The 13,867-nt window shown below is 38.9% G+C and overlaps 1 protein-coding gene across 1 annotated transcript; it reads left to right on the plus strand.

Moving 5' to 3' along the window:
• The first annotated feature begins 10,606 nt into the window (after positions 1-10,606).
• On the plus strand, positions 10,607-12,737 carry LOC145001012 (putative carotenoid cleavage dioxygenase 4, chloroplastic). Its single transcript, XM_078960329.1, has 2 exons — positions 10,607-12,166; positions 12,251-12,737. The coding sequence occupies exons 1-2, from the start codon at positions 10,713-10,715 to the stop codon at positions 12,633-12,635; spliced, it is 1,839 nt and encodes a 612-aa protein (XP_078816455.1). The 5' UTR covers positions 10,607-10,712; the 3' UTR covers positions 12,636-12,737.
• Positions 12,738-13,867: the final 1,130 nt, after the last annotated feature.

The raw sequence follows: 13,867 nt of genomic DNA on the forward strand, positions 1-13,867 counted from the left end.
GCGATTTCATGGGATCAGTTCAGAGAGATGTTCAGTACTCGTTATGTTCCGCAGGTCGAGAGGGAGAGGTTGGCTTAGGAGTTCCTCGAGCTGAAGCAGGATTCGGAGTCGGTGACGGAAATCACCAGGATGTTTACTGAGAGGGCGATGTTTTGCCCTGAGTTCGCTTCAGAGCAGGCTCAGATGTCCCGATATCTGAGTATGCTAAAGAGAGACATCAGGCAGTTTGTGTCTGCGCAGAGGTGCGAGACCTTGTTAGAGTTGCAGGAGGCCGCCAGGCGGCGTGAGTTAGAGATTGAGTTGCAGATGCGTGAGCTGAGGCAAGCTCCGGTTCAATCGCAGCCAGTGACGAAGTGGTCTAAGACCGTTGATTTCAGGATGGGAGAGCAGAGTAACCACGTCTGTGGAAAGTGTGGAAGGGGTCACGCCGGAGTCTGTCGGTCCGATGGTGCATGCCGTAAGTGCGAAAAGGATGGGCATTATGCGAGGGATTGTCGGAAATCAGTGTCGGTTCGGGATTTGAGGATCTGTCATCATTGTCATCAGGTTGGACACTTGAGGGTCAACTGTCCACAGCTTGTTGCAGGATCGGTGCAAGCTACAGCACCGGCCACGTTGAGGATCACAGGTGGAGGTCAGCCCCCAAGGGCTTAGGGTCGTGCTTTTCAGCTTGCTGTTGCGGCTATGTTTCTTTCCTATTATCTTAATTATTTATGATTATTGTGGAGTATCGTTTATCTGCTAGTCTCGTTGGATGGTTATGGAATCGCGTTTCGGGTTTTCGTGTGGTATCTGTTCTTCCTTAGGGGTTTGGTGAGTGGTGTTCGGGATTTTGTTTTGGTATCCTTTGTTCCGTAAAGGATCGATATGGTTATGGATCAGTACTTAAGGCTATCGTTGATTATCTTTGTGAGGATTAGTGGCGGATGCGGCGTTGGTTTGAAGGCCGGGTAGCTTCTGCAGTCTGAGGAATGGATAGTTAAAGATTGGGTTCCTTTCGAGCGGGTTGTTCAGTGTGGAAATATGTTTTTATGAAAGTTGTTAGTGCTGGTGAGGAACTAATTGCGTGTAAGTGTTGTTTTTTCTCTGCATTGTTGTTTTGGGAGATCGGTGAGGGCGACCGGTGGTTAATTGTCAGTGTCTTAAGTGGGGGAGAATTGGGAATTCTCCTGATGGTCGTTAGGCTTGAGAGGTTGGTTAGCTGCTTTTGGGAATTCAGTGGTATTTCGATCAGCCGAGAGGAGGCTCGTATGGGTGAGTAGCAGGCGTGCGGGGCGGAATACAGACCTAGGGCATTTGATTGTGGAAGACCTGGAGCAGGCTGGGATCGAGTATGTATGATGGAGTTAGAGTTCGGAACCCCTAGAGGGCTAGAACGATATGCACGGGAGGACTCCCCGAAGTGATAGCTCGGAATGATGAATTCTAGTTGAGCGGTCCGGATAGACTGAAGGCCGGTAGGCGTACCAGTCAGGCCGAAGGCTCGGAGGACGGTCCAGCCAGAATGAAGGCACTAAGAGCGGTCCAGATTGGCTGAAGGTTCTGAGAGTGGTCTAGATTGGCTGAAGGCCTGGTGAGGCAGTCCAGTCATGCTGAAGACTCTGCGAGTACTGTTGGATCGGTTCGAGGTTATGGATTGCGTATGTTGCCGTGTGATTGCATTGGAAGGTCTGGCCCCGGGTAGTGATCTTGACCAGTGAAGATAGTGCATGGGCTTAAGAGTCCCTGCGATGAGATTCAGAGTAGTTGTGTCGAATGGATATCGGGTGCGCTTTAAAGAGGTAGTGTAGCGTGGGGTGAGCACCATAGTACCTGTCACGGTGACACGGCGGGCGAGTGGTTTTCCCTTGGTAAGGAAAGAGGGAGGAATGAAATTCCAAAAGGGAATGCGAATTCACGGAAGTGAAAGCGGCAGTGTAGAGTTATGATTGGAGTGGTCCGACGGTGGTTTTTGAGTAGCGTGTTTGCGGCAATGGAATAAAAGCTCATCCGACTTGAGATGTCTGCTCAGGGCGCGGAGGGAAATCCGCAGGCGTAGAGCCAAGGGGGGGGGGGTTCGGAAGGGATGCAAGGAGAGAGTCTTGGACTCTCAGTGAGACTCTGATCAGGATTTTGGGTATGTATTAGTGGTTCATCCTGGTGGGATGTTTGAGGATATCATCAGTGTATCGGGTTTTCCAAACCTGAGGGTGCTAAAGCTAGTTCGGCATGTGTGTGTGATTGCAAGAGGAGAACTCGTGGGAGTTGCTTCGGGATTGAAGAATAGGTCTTTCTGTCGTTATGGAATGGATAGAGTGGGATTCGGATCGGGGATCCGATGGTTCATGATTTTCTAGCCATATGAGTCAAGTGAATGATGAGAATTGGAGCAGTAAGGCATCATGGGTAATTCTCAGTTGTGAGTGCGACTATCGGAGGGTACAGCCGGTGCCCGGTTTGAGACGGTGGTCAGGACACTGTAAGGAAAGAGAGAGTGAGTTTGGGTTTCGTGGGGTATGCCTTGAGGGACCTGGTCCGGTTAAAGCCAGGTGGCGCGTCGTGGGAGTATTTTGGAGTTGATTTGCTGTAAGCTTCGAGGACGAAGCCTAATTTAAGTGGGGGAGAATTGTAACATCCCGGAATAGCAAGAGTAGAGTTGAAGGGCTAAAAGTGTAAATCTTGAAGGGCGACTCGGCGAGTCCATGGATGGACTCGGCGAGTAGAGTCGCGACTTTGGTCGTGTGTCAAGCGACCTACTCGGCGAGTCCAAAGATGGACTCGGTGAGTAGGTGCTGGCTGAAGAAAACCCTAAATCCGGGGAATGAGCCCTATATAAAGATCATTATGTTTCCTCCACAGCCTCCTTGATCCCCCTTGAGTCCCAGAAACCCTAATTCCGTGGAGGAACCCCATTGTTGAGCAAATTGGAGCTTAGAGAGGTGTTTGTTGAAGAAATCTTGAAGGAGAAGAGGCTTGGATCAAAGGGCTTTGCTTGGATTCGAGTTTCATTGCTGTTGGGGCATTCTTTGGAGGTAATATTTCGTTCTTGGGCTGTATTCTCTTAGATTCTCATTTTGGGGTTGTGTGGGAAGCTTTGTTGCGTGACATCTTGAGTTTGAAGGATAGATCTGAGGTTGCTACCTCAGACCTGGAGTGGAGAAGATCTTAAGAGCATTAAAGCCCCTGTTCTTGTGTTGTTAATGGAGCTATCATGTCCCAAACCTTAGTTCTAAGATGAATAAGGCCTAGATCTCTTTGGATTCATGTAAAGTTTGCCACTTTACGTGATGGATGGATTGTAGGAGGTTGGATCTATGTTTTGGATCAATTGCATGGCCTGGAGTGCTTCTGAATTGATTCAGACCGGTGATACTCGGCGAGTCACATGGGTGGACTCGACGAGTTGCTTGAAGATGGCCTGGAACTCGGCGAGTTGGAAGAACAACTCGGCGAGTAGGTTGAAGATAGCCTCAGACTCGGCGAGTCTGTTCTTGGACTCGGCGAGTCTTGTCGAAAATTCCCAATATTTTCTGGTTGAGTCGAGAATCGGTGAGTCAAGGGATGACTCGGTGAGTTGGGTGTGAGTGGACTCAGAGTTGTTGGACTCGGCGAGTATTGGGGTGACTCGGCGAGTTGGGTCGCTGCTTGAGGGAAGTTCTGAGCATAGGGACTCGGCGAGTCATCGGGTTGACTCGGCGAGTAGGCTCAGTCGGGGGTTGACTTTGACTTTGTCCTAGGTTAACCAGTTGTCTTCAAGGGGTATTTTGGTAATTAAGGGTATTTATTGAATTGAATGTTTTGGTGTTCAGTGGAGGAGTTTGGGTCAGAGTTGGAGCAGCGGGATCTTATCCTTTCAGCCGATAGTTTCGAGGTGAGTTATCCTCACTATATCAACAGGATCTAAGGCACCAAGGCCGGCCCTTATCGGATTGAGATCCGGGTAGTTGTTGTTATTTTGTTGTTGTGATATGCTTGCATCCTGAGAGTTAGGACGGTATATGTTAGAGACCTGATTGAGATCGGTATCCTGAGAGATAGGGAGATGTTATGCTAATGACCTGTTAGGTCGGTATCCTGCTTAGAGTATGTTATGCTATGTGATCTGCTAGATCGGTTTGTTTGAATGTGAACTGTTATATGATTATATGTTTATGTGTACATGGTTGTTTGGACTGGAGATGGGTTGAGGCGGTCCTGCTTTGTGCTGTAGGCCAAGATACTCAGGGCGGACCGTTTGTTCCGAAGGCCCAACGAGCGGTCCGGATATGCTGTAGGCTCCACGCGGGCGGACCAGACGTGCCGAGGCTCGGAGAGTGGACCAGGCCGACTGAAGGCCCGATGCGGGCGAACCAGTCATATTGTAGACTCAGAGAGTGGACCAGGTGAGTTGAAGGCCCAGTGCGGGCGGACCAACCACACTGTAGACTCGAGGTACTTGATTAGACTCGGCGGGTGGACCAGGTGGACTGAAGGCCCGTCATGGCGGACCAGTCCCACAGTAGACCCGTTATGCATGACTGTTCTGTGATTCGTTATGAGATACTGCGATATGTGTATGGTATATGAGGTTGGTATTTTGGGGGTATCTCACTAAGCTTTCGGGCTTACAGTTGTGGTTTAATGTTTTTCAGGTTCTTCAGGGAGCAGTGGCAAGGCAAAGGCGTGATCGTACCATTCCTCGCGTTTATGTTTATAAAATGAACCTGGGAATACTCTGATGAATAATGTATTGAAAACCTTTTGTAATAGTGTTATTAAAGTGGATTCTTTTTGAAAAATTTAAATTGGCTGGATTTTTCGGTTGTTACATATGCCTCAAATGTGATGTATAACGAAGTGTCGCACAATTAAATGATACACCCAAATTAGTGATTATATATGCATTGTTTTGAATCTGAAACAAAGTATCTTCGTCTACGCATTGATCAGTCGCCTCGCTTGAACTAAGCTCACCGCTTAGACAAATTAAGGGTCTCCACATAGGCTTCGTTTTATCTGTTACCCATCGACAGAAAAACAATATAAATCATCATTATACTGAAAAAATGAAGATTTAAAAAATGAAGATTTAATCGGGTTTGTAATCAACAATGTATATTTATATAAAAAAGAACAATGTATATTTATTTTTAATCCATAACAACCTTTACTTTTATAAACTTTTTATGCAAAAGAACTAATCACTCTAGAAACTAATTTCTGAAGAAAAAAAATATCTGCACCCGTTGCTTGCCGCGGGTAAACGGCTAGTGTGTGTATATATATATATATATATATATATATATATATATATATATATATATATATATATATATATATATTTATCTTTACTATATTATTAAAAATATTGTCTATTTCTTGAAATTTAAGAGGTATACCTATTACAACATGATGTACAATCTTATTAAGCTTACAATGTGTAACTCATCGTTTGTTTACCCTATCTTAACCGTAACATCCTCGGCATAACATCTCTTCGTCTCTTCTTACTCGCTTTAGTTTCCAGTGGACCTTCAGTACCACCACCCTCTTCACTCTCCTTCTGCTGCCACTACAACCTATAGAATGTCACCGGACATCCCTTAATCCATTTACTATCATGTGCTCACTCAAATGCTCATCCTTCTACACTGGATGATAGACACCCTGCAACTCTACTTTTCTCTATCTCTATTTCTCCTCTCAAAACCATAACCGCACATGTGTCTGCTCAAGAAAACAATAATGAACATCCAACTTTTAAAACCCTAATATAGTCACCGCTATTGCCACCCTCTCTATCACTCATATTATACCTTCTTTCAAGATGAGAAACCCTAACTCTATCATGTCATCACCATCAACGCCAAAGAATATGTTTCTACTTATGTCTCAAGCCGCACATCGGTTGAAGCTTAATCATCTGAGAAGTTGACTAGATTAAAGAAATGTTTTTTGTTCAAAGAATACTTCTAAATTATAGGTACCAATTTGTTTCATGATTATTGAATCGATTTCAGTGCATTGTTGGTTCTATTCAAAGATTTTCTTATTAATTGGAATTTTATTTCATTTTGCACGCCATGTGTTCGATGAAATGTTCGATTCCAAAGGTACATGAAGCGATGCTTTCTATATGTTTTTTATTCATTTCAATAGGGTTGGATTATTTGATAATGCCCTTCATGAGTGATTATCAGACCCAAGTAAGGCTGAAATATTTGCTTATTAATGTAATAAATTCTAAAATTAATTGTTATGGTAGGATGAATACTGATCAACTTAATCAAAAGTTGAAGATGTTGTTAGAGTTGCAGTTGAAACTGAAGTTCTACCTGATCCAAATAAACTTTAGAAGGTTTATATCCCATTATTGGTGTTTGATCATCTAGCCGTGCCCCGTTAAAGTTGAAGGTGTTGTTAGAGTTGCAGTTGAAATTGAAGTTCTATCTAGGTTTTTTAAATCCAAACTGTGGGCATATGCATTCACCTCACTTAATTATTGGTGTTTGATCATTTACCCGTGCCCCATTAAATTTCTCTATAATAGGCGGGCTTAGAACTACCCAACTGCTATTAAACTTATAGCCATCTCTATCAACAAATTCTGGTCATATGACTCAGAAGCCTCCCTAATGTTTCTTTCAACATATATAATGGGATGGTTTGCATAACTCGATATGTACTTCGCCAAGTCCATAGATGTAGCTTCATTTGAAAATGTTGAGAACATATGCATTTGATATATAAATTAATGACTCACTGCCAAAATCACATCCATGTACAATGTTTCTTTCTAATTTTTTGTAAGTACTACAATCTGTTTCATTACAAGTTTTTGCTATAAGAGACACCCCTTTTCTTACGATCTTCAAGAATCTTTTCTTTATTAGAGGGAACCATGAAATTTTTAATAATGACCTTTCTTTATTGTTATGTATTTGTGTCTTTTTACTTAATCTCTATGATTTTCTTCTTGGCAGTGTAGGTTAATAATGTGAATAACGTAACCAAGTTGCTGATAAGTAGTTATTTTGTGGTAAGTTTATCTTTCTAGCATCACGTATGCATCCTAATTTTTATTATTGCTAATGTATGTGGTAAAATCAAAGGGATTGAATATGAATGGTATACTATGATCTATCTGTTAGATTTTAATCCTTCCTTTATGATTGACATGTAGTTTTTATGCCTTATGATTACTTATTACTTAAAATTACTTCTCTGAATAACTGTCTATTATTGGTTGTTTAGAGTAAAGCTATCCAAAAAACTACAATATGAATAAACCTTTATGAGTTTTTTTTTTCTTAAAATAAGGAAATAATGAAGCTAATAAATTTTATGACATGTAAGTGTGATTACTTTAATCAGATTTTGCTTCTATTTAGTTTGGAAAAAACATTTATGATCTGTAAGTTTTGTTGCAATTTTCTACCAATTATGTAATTTGATTTATCTTTATTAAAAAGGTTTGATGAAACTAGGGAGCAAATCTCGATAGCCTTGCAACAACTATAAGCAATGTGGTTGCTTGAGAAGTCTATAGCAGTCGAATAATCAGTATAACTGAAACCATCCATCATAATTCTTTTGAATATTTTTGCATTTATCACGTTTTGGATTAAATGCATAACAAAGCATCATACTTCCGTTTTTGTGCATCATGGAATCCTAATTTTATTTTTATACTACTATAAATTCATGGATTTGATATGAAATGTTACAGATCTCCTATAACATGTTTGCATTGTGCTTGCAGCGATTGAGCTGTTGTAGATGATCAAGTAGTGAAAATGCCTTTTAGTGATATCATGTGTGCCTTTCTGCTACTGCTAAAGACTACACTTTTTGCACAAATACTTATCATATTATATTAAAAGAAGTACATGATGCTGCGCTTTGCATTCCATGATAAATATTTGTAGTTTTATTTTTTTCTTGTATATCTATAATAACCACCAAAGTGACTTAAGAAAAAGAAAATATTGACATCGAAATAGTAATACATGTTTTTGGGTTAAATGAAAACAATGCAATGCACATTCATATTTGTTTATCAAGAGCTTGACTTTTTCTGCAGTAACTAATTTCATAATTTTACATTAAATCTTTAATTACAACACATGTTAATGGCATTAAGAGACCTTGTTAATAGGCAGAACTTCAATGGAATTGTTGAAAACAGCGAATATGAGGATATTAGATGACAACTTGAAGAGACCATGCTTAATATGCTTTTTCTATATCCATTTTCATATTCTGGTTAATTCATTTTGAGTTTGTATAAATTTATTCAAACAAAAACCTTCGTTTTTATTCAAAAACATTAGACTTTTATTTAAAGGCATAGATACATGCACTTCCAACAAATGTCTTTGAAAGTACAAGTTTGTTTTGATAGGTTCTTTTTTACTATTATGGTACCAAAAACACAGATTTCGCCTGAATTTAGCCTAAAAATTTTAAAAAGTAGGTTTTAGGAAATATAAGATTTTTTTTTAAACGACAATTCTAACATACTCCTAAACTACATCTTAAATTCACTTATGTCCACGACGAGATTTGAACCCTCAACCTTAAGGAATGAGGGCAACATCGGATACCGCTGAGCTAGAAGTCCTTTGGTAAATATAAGATTGTTAATCGTAATTATTATTATTATTATTATTATTATTATTATTTTCTTTGATATTTTTTTTAATATCGATGTCATGTATGCAATTGGTGTGTGTTTATAGAAGTTTGCTTATCAACACATATAATAAGATATAATAAGTCAATAATGGTAGAGAATAATTTTTCATGCTATTAAACTTGATGACTAGACTGTAGACCTCAACTGAATTACCAATGAGTTTTATGTTAAACCCATTATGTAGACTTTGCTCTTTTAACGACAAATACATTTTTGTAATTTTTGGTGATATTATTTATGATCTATAGCATTTGAATGGCAATTATTATTTTTTTGGACTTTGTTTCCAGAATAGTTTATAATACTTTTAGTTGCAACAAAGCGTTTAATAATGTTTCAGTTCTATTCTTTTTTGATTTTTAACATAAAACCAAAAATTCATTTTTCCTACAATAATAATAATAACAATAATAATAATAATAAATGAAAAAAACAACATCCTTATATTTTTAAACTAAAACAATAACATAATTTAACTTCTAAATAATATTCTTTTTTTCTAAGATTAAAAAATTTCCATTATTTCTTCTAAAGATTTAATGATGATTTATCCACCAAATCTAAATCTTGAAAGTATATTCAAATCCTATATAAAGGTCTCCACATAGGTATCTATTTATCTGTTACCCGTCTGTTTTGACAATACTAATGTATTATTGAATCCTGAAAAAAAATCAACGATGACAAAGTCTATATATGCCTCAAATGTGATGTATAACGAAGTGTCGCACAATTAAATTATACAACCAAATTAGTGATTATATATGCATTGTTTTGAATCTGAAACAAAGTATCTTCGTCTAGGCATTGATCAGTCGCATCGCTTGAACTAAGCTCACCGCCTAGACAAATTGAGGGTCTCCACCTAGGCTTCGTTTTATCCATTACCCATCGAAAAAAAAAAAAGTATAAATCATCATTATACTGAAAAAATGAAGATTTAATCGGCTTTGTAATCAACAATGTAGATTTATATAAAAAAGAACAATGTATATTTATTTTTAATCCATAACAACCTTTACTTTTATAAACTTTTTATGCAAAAGAACTAATCACTCTAGAAACTAATTTCTGAAGAACAAAAAAATATCCACACCCGTCGTTTGGCGCGGGTAAACGGGTAGTATATATATATATATATATATATATATATATATATATATATATATATATATATATATATATATATATATATATATATATATATAGTTTATTGTACTTTCTATATAAATTGAGAAAGAAAAACAAAAAATAATATTAATAAAGAAAAAATAATCAAGTATAATAAACGAAGATTCATTTTGCCAACCTATAATGAGTTTTGACCCTTATTACTTTATTATATTTTTAAACCTAATAATATCGATATATCAATTGTTAGTTTTTCAATTTTTATAATAAAAAGCCATATAATACTTCTATATTTATATATATAAAGTATTAAATGTGATAAATTTGATAATAATTATAATTAATAGGTTTCTTTATTTATTATTTTGAAATTTTATTTAAAAAATACTTAACGTTTATATTTTAATGTTTAATCTTTTGTTTGATAAATCGGTATAATACATGAGTTTACACCTATTTTTTATAATAAAGTAAGAAAAAAAAAATAAGTTTTGTAATAAATTAAAAAAAAAAAAACCATACCACCGTTGAAGGAAATTAAACCCCTATTCATTCAACGATGCATTATATTTCTATTCAACTAGCATTCTATTAAACTCCCGATGGAATCCCATTGGGATGGCCTAATTGCAAAATCTGAAGCAACGATAACTCGCAAGATATTTTGAACATTTGCATTATTAATTATTAATATGGTCAACTCTAAAAAACCAATATTTTCATTTAAAACTGACGCAACTAGCTAGCAGCTGCATACCTTTGTTGACAACTATTCTGTAATTTTCTCAGTCTTTGATTATTATAAAAAAAACACCATCCAAACATAAAATATCTTATCCTAACTGTGTTTTTATGGCAGTTTGGCTCGATCACCTTAGCTCTTCACTATTTACGTTTCTGTAAACACTAACGTACGGTTGCAGTAATGGAAACATTGCCCCGTTCCATGCATTCTCCTTTGATATCTCACAAATATTGCAATTTCTCTCGGATCAAGAACATGAAATCTCGCCAAGCACACATTGTTTCCATCTTAGGAATCAGTGAAGGGATCAATCATGGAAGAATAACCAAAAGCTTGCAACATCAACATGATATACCTATTCCGATGATCATGGAACAAAGAAGAGGGTTTGAGAATACACTGAATATTCCAGCGGATTCAAGAAAACCATCGTCAGAGCTTTCGTTACTCGAAAACATATTTTCAACACTTGATAGAGCTATTATCAAGTTCATTGATCCTCCACTTCACCTATCGGTTGATCCGAGCTACATCCTTTGTGACAATTTCGCACCAGTTGATGAGCTAAGCCCCACCGAATGCGAAGTCGTGCATGGGTTCATCCCCGCATGCCTTGATGGTGTCTACATCCGTAATGGACCAAACCCACAGTTCCCCCCTAGTGGTCCCCACCACTATCTTGATGGCGATGGGATGGTGCACTCCGTTAGGATCCATGGAGGTCAAGCCACTCTCTGCAGCCGATACGTGAAGACAAACAAATTTGTCTGCGAGCACCAAGTTAAATCCTACATTGTTCCAAATATCATCGGAGGCATGCAGGGACTTGGTTCCTTTGTTGCTCGTGCTGCGGTGTTCGCTGCACGAGTTGTTTCGGGGCATTATGATATTGGAAAAGGTATCGGTGTAGCAAACACCAACATAGCGTTTTTAGGGGGATCGTTGTATGCTTTATGTGAATCCGATCTTCCCTATGCAATCAAAGTTAGAGATGATGGTGATATAATAACGTTAGGTCACCATGATTTTGATGGGAAGCTTCGCATGAACATGACAGCCCATTCAAAGATAGATCCGGAGACGAAGGAAGCTTTCTCGTTTCGTTACTGGGGAACACGTCCATATCTTACTTACTTTCGGTTTGATGCAAATGGAAATAAGCAACCCGATGTCCCCATCCTCTCCATGAAACAACCCTCTCTAACTCATGACTTGGCTATCACCAAAAAGTACGCAATCATCTTTGATATTCAACTAGGAGCGGATCCGATGAACTTGATCCGTGGAAGAACGTTAGTAAGTGTAGACCCAAAAAAGGTTCCAAGAATCGGTGTTCTTCCAAGGTACGCAAAGGATGAATCGGATATGAAGTGGTTTGAGGTGCCGGGATTCAATATCTTTCATGCCGTCAATGCATGGGATGAGATAGATGAAGATGGCGGCGAGGTGGTGGTTTTGGTGGCACCCAACATATTGACAGTCGAACACTTCCTTGACCGGGTTGACCTGATCCAAGCATCCATGGAGAAAGTGACCATTCATTTTCGGACTGGGATTGTCTCGAGGGAAACTTTATCGACTGATAACTTGGAGTTTACGGTGATCAATCCAGCTTGTGTTGCCAAAATGAACAAGTAAGCGAACACCTATTTTTCAACAACTATATAACATGATCAAAATCTGCCGCTGTCTAACGATATAATATTGACATTATGCAGGTATTTCTACGCAGCGATCTCTGAGAAAACGCCAATAGAATCGAGAATGATGAGGACAATAGGGGTCGCAAAGCTGGATATTGAGAAACGAGAAGATAATACAGATGTGCATGACCACACAGTTGCTCGTCGGATATACGGAGATAATTGCTTCGGAGGTGAACCTTTCTTTGTTTCAAGAGAACCGAAGAATCCAAACTCAAAAGAGGACGATGGGTATCTTGTGTCGTTTGTGCACAATGAGAGCTTAGGAGAGTCGAGATTCTTGGTGATGGATGCGCAGTCACATACACTAGAAATTGTGGCTGAGGTCAAACTGCCACAACGAGTGCCTTACGGTTTACATGGGATATTCGTTAGAGACAACGACCTCAATAAGATATGAGCATTTAGACCATCACATTCAACTCATATAACTACAATAGATTGATAATAGATTGATACATGTAAATTATATTCATTATACAATTTTCCCAAATAAACTCTACACTCAATTATATCATTTTCTTTTTAATTATTTTTACTTTTTAAATAATGAATTATTGTTATTGTTAAATTTTACTTATATTTTAAATAATTAATTAACATGAAATTAAAAATTTAATTAAAAATTTAAAACTACAGTTCAAATTAACGTTAATTAAAAATTTAAAACTTAAATTTTAAAATTTAAAACATAAATTTTAAATTTTAAAATTTAAAATTTAAAATAATTTTTTTTAGTATATATATGGGGAGCGTTTAATCGTGAATATTTTTTATTGTGAAAACAAATTTGAAACATATAATTTTTTTTAAACTAAAATCATCAAATAATATTAATATAAATCAAGCAATATGTAAAAAAAAATTAAAAAACTCATTAACACCACCACACGCCATAACCATCCATCACCACCACTCGCCACCACCACCCTACCCACCACCCACTACCATCACCACCACACGCCATAACCATCCCCCACTACCACCTACCAAAGCCACCATCACTACCATGCACCCACCACTCACCATTATGACCACCACTCGACACTACCACTAACCACCACCCACCACTCGCCTCCACCACCTATCCTCACCACCTACCGCCACCACCCGCCTCTACCACCCATCACTACCACCCACCACTACCCTCACCATCCCACCTTCAATATGCATCACCACCCACCACCACCACCCGTCTACACCACCCACCACAACCACCCCCACCCACAACCCATTAAGATTACCACCATCACCATCGACCACCACCACCATCACCACCACCCACTTCCATCACCCATCACCACCACCTGTTAACACCTCTCCGCCCATCACCCACCAAAACCAACACCAACCATCATCGCCACCACCACACACCACTTCATCACCATCCCCACCATTCACCGTCAGCATCCACGACAACCACCATTGACCCATCCACCAACTACCTACCCTAACCACTCATCACTACCACCCACCCACTACCCACCATTATGACCACCACCCACCATTACCACCAACCACCACCCACTACCCATAACCACCACCTACCATCACCACCCACCTCCATCACCCCCACCACCACCCACCTCTACCATCCCCACCTACCCATCACCACCACCACCCGCCAACACT

This window comes from Lactuca saligna, chromosome 6 (assembly GCF_052625555.1).
Source record: "Lactuca saligna cultivar CGN05327 chromosome 6, ASM5262555v1, whole genome shotgun sequence".
Classification (NCBI taxonomy): Eukaryota; Viridiplantae; Streptophyta; class Magnoliopsida; order Asterales; family Asteraceae; genus Lactuca; species Lactuca saligna.